Source organism: Lepidochelys kempii, chromosome 6 (genome assembly GCF_965140285.1).
Source record: "Lepidochelys kempii isolate rLepKem1 chromosome 6, rLepKem1.hap1, whole genome shotgun sequence".
Lineage (NCBI taxonomy): Eukaryota > Metazoa > Chordata > Testudines > Cheloniidae > Lepidochelys > Lepidochelys kempii.
The window spans coordinates 10,482,974-10,506,891 of NC_136385.1; the positions used below are offsets into that span (position 1 = coordinate 10,482,974).

The following is a 23,918-nucleotide window of genomic DNA, read 5'->3' on the forward strand; positions in this document are numbered from 1 at the left end:
GGAACAGAGTTAGTGATCAGAACAAGATGCACTGTGGAAATTTAGAAAATTCAGAGCCCGTGTCTAAAGGCATGACATCAATGGGGATGAAAACAGATACACCAAGTTAGGCATCTGCTTAAATGCTGTGTTGAACAAGGATTTCCTGATGAATCAGCGTTTTAGTAATATGACTGACATCTAGGATCTTACAGCATTCAATGTACCTAGGGCATTGAATAGGGACAGCCAACAAATATTGTGACAGGGTCAGGCCAGATGGCTACAGGAAAGTGATAGAAGGCAGATATATTAGCCCCAGGTTAAGTAGGTCCCTTTTCCCTGGGTGAGGTAACATGGAAGGTTCCAGAAAAATCAGGAACCTTCTGGAGATAATTAAGACAGACAGGCTGATTAGAACACCTGCAGCCAATCAAGAAGCTGCTAGAATCAATTAAGGCAGGCTAATCAGGGCACCTGGGTTTAAAAAGGAGCTCATTTCAGTTTGTGGTGCGCGTGTAAGGAGCTGGGAGCAAGGGGCACTAGGAGCTGAGAGTGAGAACGCGGACCGTTGGAGGACTGAGGTGTACAAGCATTATCAGACACCAGGAGAAAGGTCCTATGGTGAGGATAAAGAAGGTGTTGGGAGGAGGCCATGGGGAAGTAGCCCAGGGAGTTGTAGCTGTCGCACAGCTGTTCCAGGAGGCACTCTAAACAGCTGCATTCCACAGGGAACCCGGAGTAGAGGGTGGGCCCGTGTTCCCCCCAAACCTCCCAACTCCTGGTCAGACACAGGAGGAGTTGACCTGCTGGACTGTGGGTTCACGAAAGTGGCCAAACCGAGGGCTGCCGTGAAGCTCCAAGACGAGCAAATCCGCCAATAAGTGCAAGACCCACCAAGGTAGAGGAGGAACTTTGTCACAATATATAACTCAGGTGATACTTTTCACGTCTTTGTGCAAATGCCCCGGCTTCCCATCCCATAGCAATGGTGGGATTCCAATCTCCTACCACCCTTCCCCATTAGTTACTCTGAATTACACTATGATAGGAATTCACGGAGTAAACGTTTTCCTCTCTGTCATTTTCATTACTGTATATTTCACATCCTTGTTCCTTAGGCTTTAGATCAGGGGGTTCATGTCTACATGTGGCCATGATTTTACTTACCTATTAGTGTAGGTTGTTTAGCCTGTTCCTGGACACATGTGGTAGATCTGCTGCTGGCCATCTCTGAGATGTAGGTCCTTCATCCACACAAGGACATGGCACATCAAGGTCAATCCAGCAGCTCCCATCCGGTCTTCACCTCCAGAATGGACAGTGAGCCCTAGCCTCACCAGAGAAAGGCAGGGTGGTGTTTTTCAGGGGAATCTGCTGGAGCTCACGTCTCCCCTGCTCCACCTCACACCCCCTAAGGGTTTTCCAAAAATACCACTAATCTTGGATAAACAAAGCAGCTCAGATGAGGTCAGTGTCGGTGGATTTACGGAGCAGAGAAGAGAAGAAGAGATTTCTGCCCTGCTCTAGGGAGATTCCCACAGGAAAAGTATCTGATGGGGGTGTGTGTGTGTGTGGGCAATGGAAACCCCCAACCCCTTGAATGGCAGGAAATCAGGACTCGGGGAGTTAAGGGGCGTCTCTGTCCTGCTGCAGGGAGCAGGCCTGGAGAGCAGAAAGGGCAGTAGTGGCATTGTAGGAAAGACAGTGACTTCTACCTGTGAAGGTGGCTGAAGCTTCTTGCAGACATTAGAGTCGAAGATCCTCACACCTCCTTTGGGGATCCTTTTCCCTAGGAATAAAATAAGAACACCACACAGAGAATGGGGGAGGTTTAGGTTGGATATTAGGAAAAACTTTTTCACTAGGAGGGTGGTGAAACACTGGAATGCGTTGCCTAGGGAGGTGGTGGAATCTCCTTCCTTAGAAGTTTTTAAGATCAGGCTTGACAAAGCCCTGGCTGGGATGATTTAATTGGGGATTGGTCCTGCTTTTGAGCAGGGGGTTGGACTAGATGACCTCCTGAGGTCCCTTCCAACCCTGATATTCTATGATTCTATGATTCTATGAATGACAGCTGTATCCCAGGTCTGGGATCCAGGGATAAGGGATGCTCTCAGCCAGGCTAGGTACCAGGAACCTGATCATTGCCCATTGTGATGGGCAATCACAATTACCCAGATGTGCCAATCCAAGGAGGCAGGAGTCGCCCTCAGTTCCCACTGATTTCACTGATTTGGGGTGGGGGTGTTCAGCACGTGGCAGGTTCTGCTCTCCCGAAAGACTCTCGACGTGGGGAACAATCTCCGACAAGGGAAGGGCTGGGAGCCCTGTTGCTGGGCCATTCCCCCCACACTGGGGATGGCTCTGGAGAACTCCACTCACTTGCTCTAGATGGGATGGAGCTGGGTGGCAGATGCTCACTGATGGTCCGTAATTTGCCCTCCTCCTCGATCTCCCACACCCAGGTGGGCTGGAAAGGGTGCTGCCCAATGCCCTGCCAGCAGGGCAGGAGATAGAAGCCAGGAGATCGAAAGAGGCTGTGAAAACAAGATGATGTTTTATTGCCAGGGGATGGATGAACCCAGGCTAGCAGCCGGGGGTTCAGAACACTGACCTACGGCCAGCAGCACACCTCCATCTCCAGGTCTCCTTGTACCTCACACACATTCCTGAAGCGTGATGACCCATGGGCTGTAGGGGAGTGTCCCCAGCCCCACTGATGGAGACAGAGGCCTGGGCAGGAGAAGCCACTGCCTCAGGGTCACACTGGGAGTCAGAGATAGAGCCAGGGATGGAGCCCAGGAGTCCTTTGTCTAGGCTCCCGCACTAACCACTAGAGGATCACTCCCTTCCAGCACTGGGACGTGCCAGCGGGCCTCGATTCCCAGTCTCCCTGGCTCTGAGTGTGACCTATTGTAGTGACTGAGGCAGGGGTTGGGAGTCAGGACTCCTGGCTTTCATTGGTGGTTTTCCTCTATTCCCAGTCTCCCTGGCTCTGAGTGTGACCAATGGAGGTGGTGGAATCTTCATCCTTAGAGATTTGTAAAGCCCAGCTTGAATTAAATTTGAAATTGACAACCTTTATTTAGGGCGAAATCTATGACAATCTCTTAAATAATTTAAATAGAAGAGAAAAAATAACATGAAGGGGAACATGTTCACTCCCAACTTTTAAAGACAGTCACACCACTGACGTGATAGCTAAGGCCCTGGAAGCAAAGTTAGCTGAAATGCTAACCCAGCTTTGGACAGCAGTAGCTTCCTCTTTTATGGAGGCCCAGCTCAGAGGTGGTGGGAGGGGCAGGAATGCTGTCTCCCTCCCTGAACCAGTATTAATTGCACAGGATATTGCCACAAAACCTACATTTTATTGAGAAATCATCTCAGCCATTCCTCTTCTGCGCTTCCTGTTTTGTAAGTTTCAAATCTACAAAACCTTCCCCTTGACAGTCACTGCCCAGGGGTTGCTGCAGGCAGAGGAACCTGAGCAGTAACACTGTGACATCAGCGGTAACTCGGCCACCTGTCGCTCACCGACTCCACTAACGCTGAGCGTAGACCCTGACCCTGCGGCCTGCCTTGGGCATCGCTCCCACTGAAACCTGCAGGCTCATTTGCTGACTTATGCAAATCACCCATGGAGAGTCAGCACTGACTGGCTAAATTAACTCCCAAGTCACATCGCCCTTCAGCTTCCAGCACCAATGTAAGTGGCACAGTGCGGAAATCAGACTTTTCTGGCGGTGTTGTTTTCCAATTGTCACCAAAATCAACAATGTTCTTCCCACTGATGCCTAGAAATTCCCTGAAATATTGGAATGAATTGGATGTAGCCTTCCAAAATTATGGCCTTCCAGACAGACAAATAAATGCCGTTGAATTGAGCCTTGGGCCTCACTGCACTCAGCCAAGAGTGCCTGAGTCTCCTCCCTATTAACTCATCAATAGCCCCCCTCTTGGCCGATCAGTGTGGAGACTCTCAGGCCTGGAGGCCGAGCATTCTCAACTAGTCACCACAGGAGAGCACAATGGTGGAGATCATTATCAACGCAGAGTTCCAGCCCCACCTCTTTGTGAGGGTCTCCTACAATGACAGCTGGAGCACAGCCCTACCCTCCCCAGGAAGAAGAGCAGCAGAGAAAAGAGAAGAAGAGACAAGAGGGAAGGAGGAAGAGAGAAGCAAAAAGGGACAAATTCCAAACGCCCCCAGCGAATCTCAGATTCATAAATTCCAAGCCCAGAAGGAACCACTCTGCTCTGACTTTCTGTTTCACATCGGCCATAGAACGTCCCTCAAAATAATTTCCATAGGAATTAGAGCAGATTTTTTTTAGAAAAACACCTAATCTTGATTTTAAAAAAGGCCAGTTGAGAGGATTCAGCACATCCCTCGGTGAATTGCTCCAAACGCTGAGGTTAAAAATGCTCTTCTTATTTCCAATGTGAATTGGTCTAGCTTCAGCTTCCAGCCACTATCTGCTCATAACCTTTATCTGCTAAAGTGAAGAGCCCATTAGTAAATATTTGTTCTCTTGGGCTCATCCTTAACCTTCTCTTTGATTGAGCTCCTGTAGTCTGTCAGCACAAGGCATGTGTTCTAACCCTTTCATCGTTCATGTGGCTCTTCTGAGGACCCTCTCCAACTGATCAGCATCTGTCTCAAATTGTGGACACCAGAAATGGACACAATATTCCAGGAGTGGCTGCACCAGTGCCCAGTACCGAGAGATATGGAACCTCTCTGCTTCTACCTGAAAAGCTGCTAGGATAGAGTACCCCATCTTGTACAGAGAGCCTGTATTTTTTCTTACCTTCTACACAGATGATGATTTCTTTCAACAGAATCCACACAGAAATGCAAAAACTCCCAAAGAATCTCCTCCACCCCAATCCTCTCCTTGTCCTGACCGAGAGACTGCGAGATGGAGGCTTGCTGCAGCAAGGCTACAGGGGTCTCTGAGGTTCCCCCTGCCCCGCATCCCTGTCCTGCCGGGCTGTTGTCAAGGGAGCTCTGTGAGGTCACAGCCGCCTCATCGCTTTTGCCCAATAGGCTGAGTTCCTGCCAAGGGCCTGTGTGAAGTCACTGCCACGCTCTCCTTTCCCTTGCAGGCCTGATGTCTGCCCCTGGCCAGCCCGGCTGGATGTTTGAGCTGCACCCCGGATCACCCCACTTGCTCATTATTGATTCTGGGGAGCAAGCAGGCCACCCAGTAAAACACAGAGCCTGCTCCTCACCCCACCCTGAGTTTTCCATAAAGACATAGATTGTGAAACAATTCAATCTCCTAATCCGGCCTCTATTTCAGCGGCTATGAAATGTCACACACTTACCACCATATTAAGCCCAACTGCTTGAAATTCACTAAAAGGCACCTTCCAGAATGGTAACCAGTTGTGATGTGGGGATACCAGGAAACAGAGAATCCACCTCTTCCCTGGTTAATTTGTTCCAGGGTGGTTTGTTTGTTGGTGGCTGTGTTCTGTACCCTTGTGATCCCCATGCTGAACCTCCTGATCTACAGCCTGAGGAACAAGGAGGTGAAGGACGCCTTGAGACAGAGACAGATTTACAATGAAACACAGGGTGCCCAGGCACAGGGCCCCCCAGTGAGAGGGGGCCCCAGGGCTGGGCAGCTGCGGGGGCAGAAGTTTGATCCTGCCAGCTCCTGGGGTTCCTGCTGCAGGCTCCGCCCCAAACCAGCAACTAAGCTCCCCTCCCCGCCTCCTCCCCGAAACGTGCCGCGTTCCCGCCCCTTCCTCTCCCGCTCCCTCCCAGTGCTTCCCCCGCTGCCGAACAGCTGTTTGCCGGCGTTCAGGTGGCTCCGGGAGGGAGGGGGAGGAGCAGGGCCGCAGGGGGCTGGGAACGGAGGCGGAGAAGAGGCGGAGGCGGGGCCTTGGGGAAGGGGGTGGAATCGGGGCAGGGCAGACCAAAGGCAGGGCCCCCGTACTCCCCCTACACATACCCCACCCAGCCCCCTGCCATGAGCCACTCAGGGCAGGGGGCTGGGGGTGTGGGCTGAGGTTGTGGGGGTGCTCCCAGCCCCCTGCCCTGACTCTGCACCCTCTCACAAATCCCCAGCCCCCTGCCCTCCCTGACTGCTGCAGCCCCCCACATACCCAGCCCCCCCACCCCATGCCCTGAATCCTGCACCCCCCTACATCCCCACCCCTAACCTGAGCACCAAATGGGAACTCCAGCACTCCCTCACACACTCCCAGCCCTGACTCCTGCAGCCCCCTCATACACCCCCTGCCTCCTGCCCACCCTGACTCCTGCCGCCCCCCCACATCCCCACCTGCACCCCTCGCAACAAACGGGAGCTGCCCCAGGTCAGCGTTCCACACCCCAACCTCCTTCCCCAACCCTGAGCCCCCTCCCACACCCTAACTCCTGGTTAGACCCTGCACCCCAACCCTCAGCCTGCACCTGCAGCCTAACTCCCTCCCAGACCCTGCACCCTCAGCCCTGAGCCTCCTCCTGCACCCTAAGTCCTGGCCAGACCCTGCACCCCAAATTTTTTTACATTTTCTTTTCATAAAGCGCTTTTATCCAAAGTGCTTTACAGTAGTTAGCTAACGGTAGAAACAATATTTGGAAAGATCATTAAGTGGTCCGCTGCGACCCTCAGCAATCTTCAAGTGGTCTGTGGAAAAATAAGTTAGACTACAAAAACAGTTAAGTACCTCACTTTATTTTCATTTACTTCATTTGACTTATAGGAGGAGGATGAAGAAAAAGAAAGAATGAAAAACGGGAGCCGGGGGGAGAGATAAGAGAGAATGTTCTCTTTCTTGGCTGGGTCCCAAGGAGGGGCCCCAATAACTCTAAATCCGCCACTGCCCCCAACCCCTCCCGCCCGCCGGAGGGCCCCGCAGATCGGCACCTGCCCCTCCCTGCTGCAATCAGCTGTTTTGCGGCGTGCAGGGAGGCCGGGAGGGAGGAGCAAGGACGCGGCGCGCTCGGGGGAGGAGGTGGGACTGGGTGGGAGGAGGCGGGGCTGGGACAGGGCCTGGGGTAGAGCTGGGGTTCGAGCACCCACCAGCACTTTGAAAAGTCGGCACCTGTGGCTAAACCCGCTTGCAATGGGTTCCATGCTCCCTGGCTCTTCCGCAGCTGCCGCCTGTGGGGTTAATAGGCCTCCAGCAAGGGGACTGTTGGCTCCTGACTGAAACTCAGTGGGGCTTTTGGTTGCCATCTCCCTGTGCCAAAAGAAAGGGGAACGGTCAATGAGTAGGGCTCTACCAAGTTCACGGCCGTGAAAAACGCATCACAGACTGTGAAATCTGGTCTTTTATGTGCCCTGTACTGTACAGATTTCACAGGGGAGACCAGCGTTTCTCAAATTGGGGCTCCTGACCCAAAAGGGAGTTGCAGGGAGGTCACAAGGTTATTTTAGGGGGATCAGGGTAGTGCCACCCTTCCTTCTGTGCTACCTTCTGAGCTGGGTGGCTGGAGAGTGATGGCTGTTGTCTGGGCACCCAGCTCTGAAGGCCGCACCCTGCCACCAGCAGCGCAGAACTAAGGGTGGCCATACCATACCATGCCACCCTTACTCCTGCATTGCTGCCTTCACAGCTGGGTGGCCAGAGGGTGGCGGCTGCTGACCGAGGGCCAAGGGCTGCAGGCAGCAGCGCAGAAATAAGAATGGCCTGGTATGGCATTGCCACCCTGACTTCTTCGCTGCTGCTGGCGGTGGCTCTGCCTTCAGAGCTGGGCTCCCCGCCAGCAGCCGCCGCTCTCCAGCTCCCAGCTCTGAAGGCAGGGCCGCCACCAGCAGCTGCACAGAAGTAAGGGCAGCAGGACCGCAACCCCCCCCTACAATAACCTTGTGACCCCTCCCCACAACTCCTTTCTGGGTCAGGACCCCTACATTGACACCACCGTGAAATTGCAGATTTAAATAGCCGAAATCATTTAAATTTGATTTTTAAAATCCTATGACTGTGAAATTGACCAAAATGGACCATGAATTTGGTAGGGCCCTACCAATGAGAAATCAAGGTCCCCAGGGCCAATGGGGAGAAGCCAACGCTCCAGCTCGGCCTGATTGACAGGGCAAGCAGGCTAATGAGGGAGTCAGGAGCCCGGGGCCTGTCCTCAGGGTGAGCTGGAGCTGACGGAGGCGGGGCAGAGCTGCCCAGCAGCCAGAACCAGAGGGGCCAGAGAAGCAGCCCAGGGGAGCTCAGGGGAGCTGAGCCAGAGCCGAACAAGAGCAGCGCTGAGGCAGATGGAGCTGGAGCAGCCACGTGGATGGGGAGCCAGGGCTGAGCTACAGCGGGGAGCTACGGACCCAGAGCTGGGGAGCAGACGCCGGCCATGGGCCGCTGGGAAGTGCGAGTGGAGGCCCTGGGCAGGGAGATGCCACCAGACAAAAGGACTTGCAGGCCGGACTTCAGGGGCACCATTTAGGGAGGGCAGCAGGGGCACCTGCTTTCCCTGCCCCTGAGTTTTGTACCACATTTGGTGAAGTCTGCAGCAGGAGGGAAGATGCTGACCCCCATTCCCCCGCCCCGCTGCTGCCCTATTCCACTGCTGTCTGCAGCTGCCACGCTGCCCCCGCTCCCCCACCATGGAGCCACTGCTGGCCAAGCTGCTCAGGACCGGGAGCCTGCCTCCTGATCTGCTGCACAGAGCTCGGTGGGGGCTGATGTCAGGGTGTCCCCCTGCCCATGTAACCAGTCTCCATTGAGCTGGGGTGCGGGGACAGAGCCTGTCTTGGCTGGTGCCTCTGGCTCTGATGTGGGAGTTGCTGCTGTACTGAACAAGCTTTCAGGCTCCTGAGTGCTCGGCTTAAAGAGACAGCTGGCTGACACACTCACTCAGGCACATGCTCACTCCCCCCGCAACACACACCCAGTCTCCCTCGCACTCCCCGCCCAACAAACACACACTCACACGCAGTCTCCCTCACATGCGTCCCACAACAGACACGCTTTCTCTCTTTCTCACACACATTTGTAGTGGTGCTATTATTACATCGGGATACTTCCTGTCAAAACGTACATATGTTCTCTGCCATTTTATTTTGTCAACGTTCGCTAAGGATTACAGTGCTGTTACTTTACAGTTTTTTGCCTGGTCTGTGCATTTCACAATTTTATTTCTCTCTTATGATTAAATTTAATTCTGAGCAGTGAGTTCTAAAATGCCAAACCTGTCCTGGCTGGAGTAATTATCCTTATTACTTTTATTACCAAATTATGCTTTTGTCATTCATTGATTAAAGTGGTACAATCAAATAATAATATCCTTCTAGAATGTAAATTTATCTTGTACTCGCCTTAGCAGAGCCAGTTTAAAACAACATTAGCTAAACACAGAACCTTAGACGCTGCAGATGAAGGTCGCTTATTTTCAAATTGTATTTTTAGTTATCTCTGTAAAATAACTTAAAATTTGTACAAAAATTAATGTGGTTCCAAGTAATGATGGAGTCAAATGTTAGTGAGTTACGTACATGATTTACATTGGTAAACATAAATGCCAAAATAATTAGAAAAATAAATTTGTTTCCTTAATAAAAGAGGGGAAAAAACTTAACCACGCATGTTAAAATTAAATACGTTTTTAGTGGAGTGAAAAACAGATGACTAAAATGGAGTGGATAATGGCCGTAACACAGAGTGTGTCTGTTAGAGAAAGTAAGCAGATTTTATTTATCTCTACTAAAGATAGTGCACAAAGTATCAAACTTGTGTTTCTGATATCTGTGTCAAGGCTCCAAAACCGATACCTCAAGCTTTGGGATTGGGACTATCTTGCTGTGTTATCTCCTGATTGATTTAAATTTGCAAAAAAATATATACAAACACCAATTAAAGCCATATTTTAAGTTTATATTAGGGCTGTCAATTAATCGCCATTAATTCACGCGATTAAACGCAAAAAATTAATCGCAATTTAAAAAATGTATCGCAATTAATCGCCGTTTTATTAAATATTTTGGATATATTTTCATATATACTGTATTTTGTGTTGTAATTGAAATCAAAGTGTATCTTATTTTTGATTACAAATATTTGCACTGTAAAAATGATAAACAAAAGAAATAGTATTTTTAATTCACCTCATACAAGTGCTGTCGTGCAATCTCTTTGTTGTGAAAGTTCCACTTACAAATGTAGATTTATTTCTTTTTGTTACATAACTGCGTTAAAAAATTTACAGGAAATAATGCTACCCGCTTCTTGTTTACAATGTGACCTGAAAGTGAGAACAGGCATTCACATGGCAATGCTGTAGCCGGCGTCGCAAGATATTTAGGTGCCAGATGCGCTAAAGATTCATATGTCCGGGACCACCATTCCAGAGGACATGCTTCCATGCTGATGACGCTCATTAAAAAAAAAAATGTGTTAATTACATCTATGACTGCACTCGTTGGGGGAGAATTGCATGTCCCCTGCTCTGTTTTACTCACATTCTGCCATATATTTCATGTTTTAGCAGTCTCAGGTGATGACCCAGCATGTTGTTCGTTTTAAGAACACTTTCACTGCAGATTTGACAAAACACAAAATAAGATACTAATGTGAGATTTCTAAAGATAGCTACAGGACTCAACCCAACGTTTAAGAATCTGAAGTGCCTTCCAAAATCCGAGAGGGACGAGGTGTGGAGCATGCTTTCAGAAGTCTTAAAAAAGCGACACTCCGATGCAGAAACTACAGAACCCGAACCACTAAAAAAGAAAATCAACCTTCCGCTGGTGGCATCTGTCTCAGGTAATGAAAATGAATATGCGTCGGTCCACACTGCTTTGGATTGTAATTGAGCAGAACCCGTCATCAGCATGGACGCATGTCCTCTGGAATGGTGATTGAAGCATGAAGGAACATATGACTCTTTAATGCATCTGGCATGTAAATATCTTGCGACGCCGGCTACAAACAGTGCCAGGCGAACGCCTGTTCTCACTTTCAGGTGACATTGTAAACAAGAAGTGGGCAGCATTATCTCCTGTAAATGTAAACAAAGTTGTTTGTCTGAGCAATTGGCTGAACAAGAAATAGGCCTGAATGGACTTGCAGGCTCTAAAATTTGACATTGTTTTATTTTTGAATGCAGTTTTTTACAGTGCAAATATTTGTAATCAAAAATAAATATAAAGTGAGCAGTGTACACTGTATTCTGTGTTGTAATTGAAATCAATATATCTAAAAATGTAGAAACCGTAAAAATATTTAAATAAATGGTATTCTATTGTTTAATCATGCAATTAATCATGATTAATTTGTTTAATCTTGCGATTAATTTCAGTTAATTTTTTTCATCACTTGACAGTCCTAGTTTTTTCCTTTCTTTATATAGGAATTAGATAGGAACACTATCAGCTAATTTCTAAGTTATTATCTGCAAAATACCTAGAGTTTTCAGGTGCCTAGTAGCCCCTGGAATCACGGTTAAAGTTGTCATGCCTCCCCCACCCCCAAAAAATCTGAAATGGTGTCCCTGCCAGACTTGGAGGGGGGATGTGAACCGGACAGGAGGGCTGACACTGGGAAGAAGAGTCCTGCCACCTAGATCCTGAGGGCATGTGGCCACCACCAGAGCAGGTGTCTGACCCATGGTGTCACCGCAGCACAGCCAGGGCCTAGGAAGGAGGCCTGGGATGTGTGAGGAACAGACTGTGACCTTTCCTTACATCCCAAAGACTGCTGTTTGTGGTGTCCCCTTGCCCCAAGGGTGGGATTACTTGTTTCCTTTAACATTTCTTTAGCCTTAAATTTTTTTCTTTAATTTTTTGTTTGTTTAATAAACTGTATTTGCTTTGAATGATATGTATTGATCGGTGAGTCAGGGAAGTGTCTGGTGTGAAGAGAGCACCCTGGAATGGGGACACCTTTGTCCCCATCCTAAGTGACCACGACAAGACTGGGAATCAAGCCGCCCAGGAATCCTGGGTCCAAGCTTGTTGGGTTTGCGAGGACTCTGCCATATGGGAGGAAGGAAGGGGAGTCCTTGAAGTCAGGCAGGCCTAAAAGTAAAGGGAGTTGGTAGCCAATTCTGAAACCAGGAAAGTTCCCCACAATAGCGGGACCATCCCCCTGCTAACACCACCCCAACCCCTTCCAGACCTGTGTGGGCTGGACACCCCATCATGACTGCAAAAAAAGACAGTTGTTACACAGTGTTTGGAGAGCTACAAATAATCCAGTTGATAATTCCACTGCTGGTAGGAGGCCTAGCCCTGAACAAGGGCAGGTTCAAAGGGAAGACTTGGATGTGAAGCTGTTCCTAGTGCTAATGACACCAAGTCAGATGCGCTCAATTAACTCAAACAAGAGCAAAGGTCTCACTGCCAAAAAGACATGTACACTGGAAAAGGTAGAGCTGGGATATCAACCTTTTCTTTTGGTCTTGAAAGAGGAACAGTTAAATCTGGACCTGGTAGAAGCTCAAACAAAGAGGGCTGCATTAACACTTTGTTAATTCATACTCATGAGAAAATCGGATACACCTTTCATAGAATCATAGAATATTAGAGTTGGAAGGGTCCTCTGGAGGTCATCTAGTCCAACCCCCTGCCCAGAGCAGGACCAATCCCCAACTAAATCATCCCAGCCAGGGCTTTGTCAAGCCTGACCTTAAAAACTTCTAAGGAAGGGGATTCCACCACCTCCCTAGGTAACACATTCCAGTGTTTCACCACCCTCCTAGTGAAAAAGTTTTTCCTAATATCCAACCTAAACCTCCCCCACTGCAACTTGAGACCACTACTCCTCGTTCTGTCATCTGCTACCACTGAGAACAGTCTAGATCCATCCTCTTTGGAACCCCCTCTCAGGTAGTTGAAAGCAGCTATCAAATCCCCCCTCATTCTTCTCTTCCGCAGACTAAACAATCCTAGTTCCCTCAGCCTCTCCTCATAAGTCATGTGTTCCAGTCCCCTAATCATTTTTGTTGCCCTCTGCTGGATGTTCTCCAATTTTTCCACATCCTTCCTGTAGTGTGGGGCCCAAAACTGGACACAGTACTCCAGATGAGGCCTCACCAATGTGGAATAGAGGGGAACCATCACGTCCCTCAATCTGCTGGCAATGCCCCTACTTATACATCCCAAAAGGCCATTGGCCTTCTTGGCAACAAGGGCACACTGTTGATTCATATCCAGCTTCTCGTCCACTGTAACCCCTAGGTCCTTTTCTGCAGAACTGCTGCCGAGCCATTCGGTCCCTACTCTGTAGTGATGCATGGGATTCTTCTGTCCTATGTGCAGGACTCTGCACTTGTCCTTGTTGAACCTCATCAGATTTCTTTTGGCCCAATCCTCTAATTTGTCTAGGCCCCTCTGTATCCTATCCCAACACTCTAGCGTATCTACCTCTCCTCCCAGTTTAGTGTCATCTGCAAACTTACTGAGAGTGCAATCCACACCATGCTCCAGATCATTAATGAAGATATTGAACAAAACCGGCCCCAGGACCAACCCTTGGGGCACCCCGCTTGATACCAGCTGCCAACTAGACATGGAGCCATTGATCACTACCCGTTGAGCCCGACAATCTAGCCAGCTTTCTATCCACCTTATAGTACATGGCAGAGGGGCATTGCTGGCACATGATGGCATATATCACATTGGTAGATGTGCAGGTGAACGAGCCCCTGATGGCGTGGCTGATGTGATGACCTGTGAGAGGAACTTCAGCCACAGCTCCAAACTCATGATCCACCAGAGGACCCATAGCAGAGAGCGGCCGTACAGTTGCCACCTGTGTGGGAAGAGCTTTGTGAGCAGTTTGCACCTGCTCAGCCATCAGCAGGTCCACACAGGTGAGCAGCCCTACAGGTGCGAGGAGTGTGGGAAAAGGTTCCTCTGGAACTCCAAGCTGATCAGCCACCAGAAGACCCACACAGGGGTCAAACTCCATCGCTGCTCCCAATGTGGAAAAAGGTTCAGCCAGAGCTCGACTCTGATGAGACACCAGAAGATCCACACAGGACAGAAGCCCTACAAGTGTCCCCATTGCGGGAAGAGCTTCGGTGAGCGGTCCAATCTGCTCACCCATCAGAAGACCCACCTGGGTTACAGATCCTACTTCTGCCCTGAGTGTGGACAGAGCTTCAGACAGAGCTCCAACCTGATCCGGCACCAGCGCATCCACACTGGGGAGCAGCCTTACAAATGCTCTGACTGCAGGAAAGGCTTCAACCAGAACTCGGACCTCATGAAACACTGGAGGATCCACATGTCAGAGAGGCCCTATAGTTGCCCCCAGTGTGGGAAGAGCTTCAGCCAGAGCTCAACCCTGATTCAGCACCAGAAAACCCACATAGGAGAGAGACCTCATAAATGCCCTAAGTGTGGGAAGAGCTTTAGCCAGAACTCAGCCCTGATCAAACACCAGAGGAGCCACATGGGAGAGAGACCCTATAAATGCCCCGAGTGTGGGAAGAGCTTTGGTCAGTGCTAAATTCTCACTCAGCACCAGGAGACCCACACTGGGGAGAGATCCTATAAATGCCCCATGTGCCAGAGACGGTTCAGCCGGAGCTCCAACTTCATCGAGCACCAGAGAGTCCACTTGGGCAAGAGACCCTATAAATGCCTGGAATGTGGGAAATCCTTCAGCCAGAGCTCCCACCTTGTCCAGCATCAGAGAATCCATGTGCAGGAGGAGCCAACCATGGATCTGCCTTACATTAGTAGGGCCCTACCAAATTCACGGCCGTGAAAAATGTATCAGGAACCGTGAAATCTGATTTCCTCTGTGAAATCTAGCGATTGTAGGGGCAGGGCTGGCCTTACAGGTGGACAAATGGGCAACCGCCAAGGGCCCCATGGTCGGGGGGTGCCAGGGTAACCCCCCACCCCACACACAGCCAGCCCAAGCAGCTGGAGCCCTTTAACTCCCAAGCGCTAGGCTCCAACTGCTAGGCCTGGATGGGCTGGAGAGGGACAGGACTTCCTCTTCCTCTGCATGGGCTACTCCCAAGGTCGGGTCAGACCCGTCTCTGGGAACCTCCCCTGGCTGCAGGAAGCTCCGCGGCCGCTGGCTGGGAGTTCAGCGCTGCAGGCAGTGTGGCCACCGGCAGCAGCGCACCCGTGAGTGCGGCACGGCACAGCATGGTACTGCCACCACCCGTCGGTCTGCGCTGCTGCTGGCAGCGGCGCTGCCTTCAGAGCTGGGTGCCCGGCCAGCAGCTGCCCTCTGGCTGCCCAGCTCTGAAGGCAGCAGTACAGAAGTAAGAGTGGCAATATCATGACCCCCCTCCAACAACCTTCGAACCCTCCCCCCCCGAACCCTGGTTTGGGTTGGGACCCCCAAGGTTACAACACCGTGAAATTTCAGGTTTAAATATCTGAAACCGTGAAATGTATTACGATTAAAATCCTGTGACCATAAAATTGACGGAAATGGACCGTGAATTTGGTAGGGCCCTATACATTAGGCATGACTCATGTTAAAGACACTGTATTATTACAATAGCACCTGGACGCCCCAGCTGAGATCAGCGTCCCCATTATGCCAGGTGCCGCACAGATCCTGACTGGGAGCAGGTTCCCAAGTGCCAGGTGCCACACAGATCCTGACTGGGAGCAGGTTCCCAGGTGCCAGGTGCCAGACAGATCCTGACTGGGAGCAGGTTCCCAGGTGCCAGGTGCCGCACAGATCCTGACTGGGAGCAGGTTCCCAGGTGCCAGGCACTGTACAGTCCCTTTCTGAGATAAAGGCCTCCATTGTACCAGGCCCGACACAGACCCTGACTGAAATCAGTGTCCCCACGGTGCACTGCACAAACACACAATAAGTCAGTCCCTGCCCCAAAGAGCTCACAGCCTAAATAGACGAGACAGGGAAAGTGAGGACTGTTTCCTCCATTTTATAATAGAGAGACAGAAAGACTAAGGGTAACATTTGTAAAAGCGGCTAAGAGACTTAGGAGCCTAAGGCCTGGTCTACACTACAAAGTTTTGTTGGCCTAGCTGTGTCATCTGGGATTGTGAAAAAAATCCGTGCCTGGATCAGCTGATATAGCTGTGCCAGCAGAACCCCTGGTGTAGACACAACTATCCTGATAGAAGAGGGCTTCTGTTGGCATGTTCGGGTAGATGGTGTAGCTATTCTTCCGACAGCTTACACCGTGTTTCCACTAGGGGGCGCTGCTGGTATAGCTATACTAGCCAAGGCTCTGTGGTGTAGACAAGCCTTAAGTCCCATGTCAAAAGTGAATTAGGCACCTAAGTCTCATTGAAAGGCTCCTAAGTGTCTCATCCGCTTTTGAAACTGTGATTTAGGCTCCTCAGTCACTTTTCAAGCATTTACCCCAGGAATCGATCCCAGCTCTCCTGAGTCCCGGTACAATACCTTTCTCTACAAGGTCATCCTGCTTCGCTTCCTTTTCTGAGCGGACAGAGCCACTAGTGTTGATGGGACCGAAAGCACACTCCCACGCTGAGCTCAGGGGGGTGAGAGGCAGGTTCCAGACTGTCAGAGCACTGGCTACGATAAAGGCTGAATGCTCGGGTAAAAAAGGCCCAGCGCAGGGCTTGGCATCCAAGTACAGACTCCAAAGAGTCACAAGACTGTTGGTTGATTCCTGAGATTCAGGGCCTGATCCAATTCCCATCACAATCAGTGGGCCAGAGCCTCAGCTGGTGTCAACTGGCATCGCCCCATTGATTCCGGTGGATCTACAGCCCATTCTAGGGTGACCAGATGTCCCAATTTTATAGGAACTGTCCCGATATTTGAGGCTTTTTCTTATATAGAAGCCTATTACCCCCCCCCCCCCACCCCCTGTCCCGATTTTTCACAGATGCTGTCTGGTCACCCTGGCCTATTCACACCAGCTGGGGATCTGGGCCAATGAGAACCTTTCCACTAATTCCAATGGGTGTTGGAACAGCCCTGTAAGTAACACACCCTCCCCCTGTGACAGAAAAATGCAGGCCTGGCCCTGTTTGAAAGCAGCTGTTGAATTCTGTTTTGTTCATGATTCTTGGATTCTCTGTCTTCTTGTGCGATCGGGGAGCTGTATCCTTTCCCCTCCTAGCCCCACCACAGATCCACGTGATCAGCAAGACACCTGACTGGCCAATGGCGTTAGTATCTTCGGAGACTCCAATCAGGGACGCAAATGGCCCCATGCTCTGCCGTAATGACTTTGGACGAGAGGCCGGTTGTATCTGTCGTTTGCAAAGACCCCAATAAATAAAATCTGGTTTTGTTTCATATGGAAAATGCTTCGTTTCAAGATTGGGAGACTAGCGGAAAGACTAATTAATTACTCTTATTATTGTTAACCTTAACAGATCTTAATGGCCTCCTGTAAGATCAGGGCTCCATTGTGCCAGGTGGGACGCAGACACAGAATAAGAGATAATGGAGGCCCTAAAGAGGTTAATATGAGATAGCAAAGGGCAGGAGCAGGGTGACCAGATGTCCCGATTTTATAGGGACAGTCCCGATTTTGGGGTCTTTTTCTCACATAGGCACCTATTACCCCCACCTCCTGTCCCGATTTTTGACACTCGCTGTCTGCTCAGCCTCGGCAGGAGGGAAACACCCACAAAGAGAGGAATGATTTGCCCAAGGTCTCACAATAGTTGAGCGGTAGAGTCAGGTACGCAGGAACCTCCCAGACCAAGGGTGGCCAACCTGAGCCCGAGAAGGAGCCAGAATTTACCAATGTACATTGCCAAAGAGCCACAGTTATACGTCAGCAGCCCCCCATCCGCCCCCCCACCCCGCTCCCAGCGCCTCCCGCCCACCTGCAGCCCCGCCAATCAGCGCCTCCCCCTCCCTCCGGCACCTCTCAATCAGCTGTTTCGTGGCGTGCAGGAGGCTCTGGGGGGGAGGAGCGAGGTCACGGCAGGCTCAGGGGCGGGAAGGGGTGGAGTGGGGACAGGGCCTGTGGCCGAGCCAGGGGCTGAGCAGTGAGCATCCCCCGGCACATTGGAAAGATGGCGCCCGTAGCTCCAGCCTACGCTGACCGGACATCCCGATTTTGGGGTCTTTTTCTTACATAGGCTCCTATTGCCCCTCACCCCGTGTCCCAATTGTTGACACTTGCTATCTGGCCACCCTACTCCAGCCCCGGAGTCGGTGCCTGTACAAGGAGCCGCATCTTCACTTCTGAAGAGCCGCGTGCGGCTCCGGAGCCAGAGGTTGGCCACCCCCGGCCCGGACAATAAACCCAGCCAGCTTTGCTACATTGATAATAAAGGGACATCCGTTGTGTGCGGCACACGGACCCTGCCTCGGCGTTTACAACCTTTGGAACCAAGAGTGGGGAGCTGAGAAGAGCCGTGCTCCCCCCCAGAGGTGGTTGCTGGGAAGGTATTGCCAGGTAAACAGCCCCTGCGCCCCACCCCAGGGGCCACTGCAATTCAGCATCCGGCAAGGGATCCCTGAATATCGAGCCCACACCCCAGGGGCTGCTGCATTTCAGCACCCGGCGAGGGGCCCCTGAATACCCAGCCCCCACCCCAGGGGCTGCTGCATTTCAGCACCCGGCGAGGGACCCCTGAATACCCAGCCCCCACCCCAGGGGCTGCTGCATTTCAGCACCCGGCGAGGGATCCCTGAATATCCAGCCCCCACCCCAGAGGTGGCTGCATTTCAGCACCCGGTGAGGGACTCCTGAATACCCAGCCCCCACCCCAGAGGTGGCTGCATTTCAGCACCGGGCGAGGGATCCCTGAATACCCAGCCCCCACCCCAGAGGTGGCTGCATTTCAGCACCCGGCGAGGGATCCCTGAATACCCAGCCCCCACCCCAGAGGTGGCTGCATTTCAGCACCCGGCGAGGGATCCCTGAATACCCAGCCCCCACCCCAGAGGTGGCTGCATCTTCAGCCAAGACCTAGGTAGGATTTGCAAGGCGTCCAAAAGGCTCTTCTGTGGCAGACGTTGAAGACATACGGGAGGCTTTTGGACTGGGACCTCTGCAGTGATGGGACAGGGCCCCCCCGCATCATCCCCCACCCCAGGGTGAGCTCTCGCCCCTCTTCCCTGGGAAAAGCTGCCCCCCAGCCGCAACCAGCGGAGCTCCTCAGGCCGCGGGCTCCTCGCAAGGACTCGGAAGTTGCCGCCAAGGGGTCTGAATAACGCAGGGACCTTCCTGTTCCCAGCTGCCCCCTCGGAAAGCGGCGGCGGCGGCGGCGGGGTCCCAGCGCGCCCGGCCCCCGGGGGAGCCCCGCCAGCGGCGCGCCGGGCAGGGGAACCCGCAGGGCCGGGCTGGGGGGATCGGAGCCAAATGGGGGCTAGAGAGACCCCCCCCCAGCCGGGCTGCGGGATAAACCTTTGTGTGTAGCAAATAGCCGCTGTTTCCTTCCCCCCGCATGGAGCCAGGGGACGAGCCGGGGCTCCCGGATCGCCAGGGCTCCCCGGGAAGGGGGATCCGCAGAGGCGCCCGCACCGGTGAGGAATGAGCGAAGGGGGGAGCCCCAGTCCCGCCAGCGGCTGGGTTACACTCGCCCCCCGTCCTTCCCCGGAGCTGGGGGGGTCCTGCCGGCCGGCCGGGCTTGTCCGGCCTGGGGCAGACCCGGGAGCTTGGGAAGGGGCCGCAGAGAAGAGGACGCGCCGGGGGGCGATCGCTGCTGCTCTCCGAAGCCGGCCGGACGCCTGGGTTCTATTCCCCCGCCCCCCCACCCAACTCCGCCTCTGGCCTCGGCTGCGGGGCCCTGGGGAGCCGCCTCCCTGCTCTGGGCCTCCCTTTCCCCGTCACTTCTTGGCTCTCTAGGTTGTGAGGGCAGGGACTGTTTCTCGGGGGGGTGCGAGTGCAGTGCCTGGCAGGAGGGGGCCCTGACTTTAGCCGGAGTCTGTGCAGTGCAAGGCCTAAATGGGGCCCCAGATCTGAGTCAGGGTCTGTGCAGCGCCTGGCAGGAGGGGGCCGTGATTTTAGCCGGAGTCTGTGCAGTGCGCGGCGTAATGGGGCCCCAGATCTCAGTCAGGGTCTGTGCAGCGCCTGGCGTAATGGGGCTCTGGTCTCAGTCTCATCTCTGAGCAGCACTGAGCAGGACGAAGCACGTCAGAGCAGGGTCTGGGGGGCTCTGGCTGTGGGATTGGTACAAATGTTGATTTCTTTGTAGCCAAGCCCTTTGCCATCCCCTCTCCTGGGCACAGCCCTGTCTGGACTCTCTCGCTCTCTTCCAGCAGGTGCCGGGACAGAGGAGGAGAATCCCCAGCCGGAAGGACCTGCAGGAACGGAGTCTCGCGGGATGTCCCAGAGCCCTGCCTGGGGAGACACCATTTGCGTGGGACGGCAGCCGGGAGATCCCGCAGGGGAGACCCCTGAAGGGTCAGAGGGCCCCGAGCTGCTTCCCAAACCCCTCAAGGGGCAGAAATCCACCCTCTGCCCCGACTGCGGGAAGAGCTTCGGGAACAGCTCGCACCTGGCCCGCCACCGCCGCACGCACACGGGGGAAAAGCCCTACGCCTGCCCCGAGTGCGGCAAGAGCTACCGGCAGGACTCGCACCTGGCCCAGCACCGGCGCTCCCACACCGGCGAGCGCCCCTACCAGTGCACCGAGTGCGGCAAGGCCTTCGCCCAGAGCTCCAACCTCATCATCCACCAGCGCACCCACACGGGCGAGCGGCCCTACACCTGCGGGGAGTGCGGGCGCAGCTTTGGGCACAGCTCGGACCTGGCCCAGCACCGGCGGGTTCACACGGGGGAGAAGCCCTTCCCCTGCCCGCAGTGCGGCAAGCGTTTCGCCCAGAGCTCCAAGGTGGCCCAGCACCAGCGCTTCCACACCGGCGAGCGCCCCTTCGGCTGCCCGGACTGCGGCAAGGCCTTCCGGCTCAGCGCCGACCTGCTGCGGCACCGGCGTGCCCACACCGGCGAGAAGCCCTACGGCTGCGCCCAGTGCGGCAAGCGCTTTGTGGAGAGCTCCCACCTCCTCCGGCACCAGCGCACCCACCGGGGCGAGCGGCCCTACCGCTGCCCGCAGTGCGGCCAGGGCTTCAGCCAGAGCTCCAACCTCGCCCAGCACCAGCGCACCCACCGGGGCGAGCGGCCCTACGTCTGCGGCGACTGCGGCAAGGCCTTCGGCGTCAGCTCGGCGCTGCTGCAGCACCAGCGCACCCACACCGGCGAGCGGCCCTACCGCTGCCCCCAGTGCGGCAAGAGCTTCCGCGTCTCCTCCACCTACAACATCCACCGGCGCACCCACACCGGGCTCAAGCCCTACGCCTGCGCCGACTGCGGCAAGGCCTTCAGCCGCAGCTCTGCCCTGCTCCAGCACCAGAGCACCCACACCGGCGAGCGGCCCTACCGCTGCAGCCACTGCGGGAAGGGCTTCGGGCAGAAGGCGGCCATGGCCCAGCACCAGAGGACTCACCTGGGCCAGGAGCCGACTGGAGTGATCCCGCTGGGGGACTGGGGCGCGTCCCAGCTCGGACAGAGCCAGCGGGAGGAGGCGGAGGAGGAGGGTGATGAGCCAGGAAGCAAGGAGAGCACCGGGCTGGGGTGACTGGGACCAGGGCACCGGGAAGGGAATATGTACCTGGCGGGGCAACGAAGGGAAAAGTGGAAGCTGCAGTGGACGCTGAGGGGATTGGTAGTAGGAGGATCACTGTGATGGTTCGAGGCGGCCTGGTTCAAGCTCCCGGGTAGAAGGGGAGGGGACTACGTGTCTGTGGGGAACAGGTGGCAGGGGACAGGAAGGGCCGCACGTGTCTGGGGGGAATGGGAAGGGCCGTACGTGTCTGGGGGGAACATAAGAATATAAGAACGGCCCTACTGGGTCAGACCAAAGGTCCATCTAGCCCAGCGTCCTGTCTACCGACAGTGACCAATGCCAGGTGCCCCAGCGGGAATGCACAGAACAGGCAATCATTGAGTGATCCATCCCCTGTCGCTCATTCCCAGCTTCTGGCAAACAGAGGCTAGGGACACCATCCCTGTCCATCTTGGCTAATAGCCATTGATGGACCTGTCCTCCATGAATTTATCTAGTTCTTTTTTGAACCCTGTTATTGTCTTGATCTTCACAACATCATCTGGCAAGGAGTCCCACAGGTTGACCGTGCATTGTGTGAAGAAATACTTCCTTTTGTTTGTTTTAAACCTGCTGCCTATTAATTTCATTTGGTGACCCCTAGCTCTTGTGTTATGAGAAGTAGTAAACAACGCTTCCTTATCTACTTTCTCTACACCTGTCATGATTTTATAGACCTCAATCATATCTCCCCTTAGCCGTCTCTTTTCCAAGCTGAAAAGTCCCAGTCTTATTAATCTCTCCTCATATGGAATCCGTTCCAAACCCCTAATAATTTTTGTTGCCCTTTTCTGAACCTTTTCCAATTCCAATATGTCTTTTTTGAGATGGGGCGACCACATCTGCACACAGTATTCAAGATGTGGGCTTACCATGGATTTATATAGAGGCAATATGATATTTTCTGTCCTGTTATCTATCCCTTTCTTAATGATTCCCAACGTTTTGTTCGCTTTTTTGACTGCCACTGCACATTGAGTGGATGTTTTCAGAGAACTATCCACAATGACTCAATGGTCTCTTTCTTGAGTGGTAACAGCTAATGTAGACCCCATCATTTTATATGCATAGTTGGGATTGTGCTTTCCATTGTGCATTACTTTGCATTTATCAACATTAAATTTCATCTGCCATTTTGTTGCCCAGTCACCCAGTTTTGTGAGATCCTTTTGTAGTTCTTCACAGTCTGTCTGGGTCTTAACTATCTTCAGTAATTTTGTATCATCTGCAAATTTTGCCACCTCACTGATTACCCCTTTTCTCAGATCATTTATGAATATGTTGCATAGGACTGGTCCCAGTACAGACCCCTGGGGGACATCACTGTTTACCTCTCTCCATTCTGAAAACTGACCATTTATACCTACCCTTTGCTTCCTATCTTTTATCCAGTTACCAATCTGTGAGAGCACCTTCCCTCTTATCCTGTGGCAACTTACTTTGCATAAGAGCCTTTGGTGAGAGACCTTGTCAAAGGCTTTCTGAAAATCTAAGTACACTGTATCCACTGGATCCCTTGGTCCACATGCTTCTTGACCCCCTCAAAGAATTCTAGTAGATTGGTGAGGCATGATTTCCCTTTACGAAAACCATGTTGACTCCTCCTCAACAAATTATGTTCATCGATATGTCTGACAATATTGTTCTTTACTATAGTTTCAACCAGTTTGCCTGGTCCTGAAGTCAGGCTTACAGGCCTGTAATTGCGGGGATCACCTCTGGAGCCCTTTTAAAAAATTGGCATCACATTAGTTATCCTCCAGTCATCTGGTACAGAAGCTGATTTAAATGATAGGTTACCTACCACAGTTAGTAGTTCCACAATTTCATATTTGAGTTCCTTCAGAACTCTTGGGTGATACCATCTGGTCCTGGTGACTTATTGCTGTTTAATTTATCAATTTGTTCCAAAACCTCCTCTAATGATACCTCAGTCTGGGACAGTTCCTCAGATCTGTCACCTAAAAAGAATGGCTCAGGCTTGGGAATCTCCCTCACATCCTCAGCCATGAAGACCGATGCAAAGAATTCATTTAGTTTCTCCACCCTCCTCCGATGGGAACAGGCGGCGGGGGTCGGGAAGGGCAGTACGTGTCTGGCGGGGTTGGGATGGGCAGTACCTGTCTGGGGAGAATGGGCGGAGGGGCATGGGAAGGGCGGTATGTGTCTGGGAGGACCGGGTGGCACGGGTCGGGAAGGGCCATACGTGTCTGGGGGGAAGTTGCGAGGGTCGGGAAGGTCAGTACGTGTCTGTGGGGAACAGGCGGTGGGGGATGGGAAGGGCCGTACATGTCTGAGGGGAATGGGAGGAGGGGGACAGGAAGGGCCGTGTCTGGGGGGGGATGTGCGTGGGGAGACAGGAAGGATGGTACGTGTCTGGGGGGGGACGGGAGGAGGGGGATGGGAAGGGTGGTACATGTCTGAGGGGGATGGGAAGGACGGTATGTGTCTGTGGGGGACGGGTGGAGGGGGACGTGAAGGACAGTA

The 23,918-nt window shown here is 52.8% G+C and overlaps 1 protein-coding gene across 1 annotated transcript in view; it reads left to right on the forward strand.

Annotated features, from left to right (window-relative positions):
• Positions 1-22,077, forward strand: part of LOC140913644 (uncharacterized) — a 104,931-nt gene extending 82,854 nt beyond the window's left edge. The window contains 3 exon segments of the mRNA XM_078853453.1: positions 13,674-14,592; positions 16,413-16,415; positions 20,268-22,077. Of these exon segments, the coding sequence (XP_078709579.1) occupies positions 13,674-14,592; positions 16,413-16,415; positions 20,268-21,404 (2,059 nt within the window). The 3' untranslated portion in view covers positions 21,405-22,077.
• The last annotated feature ends 1,841 nt before the right edge of the window (positions 22,078-23,918 follow it).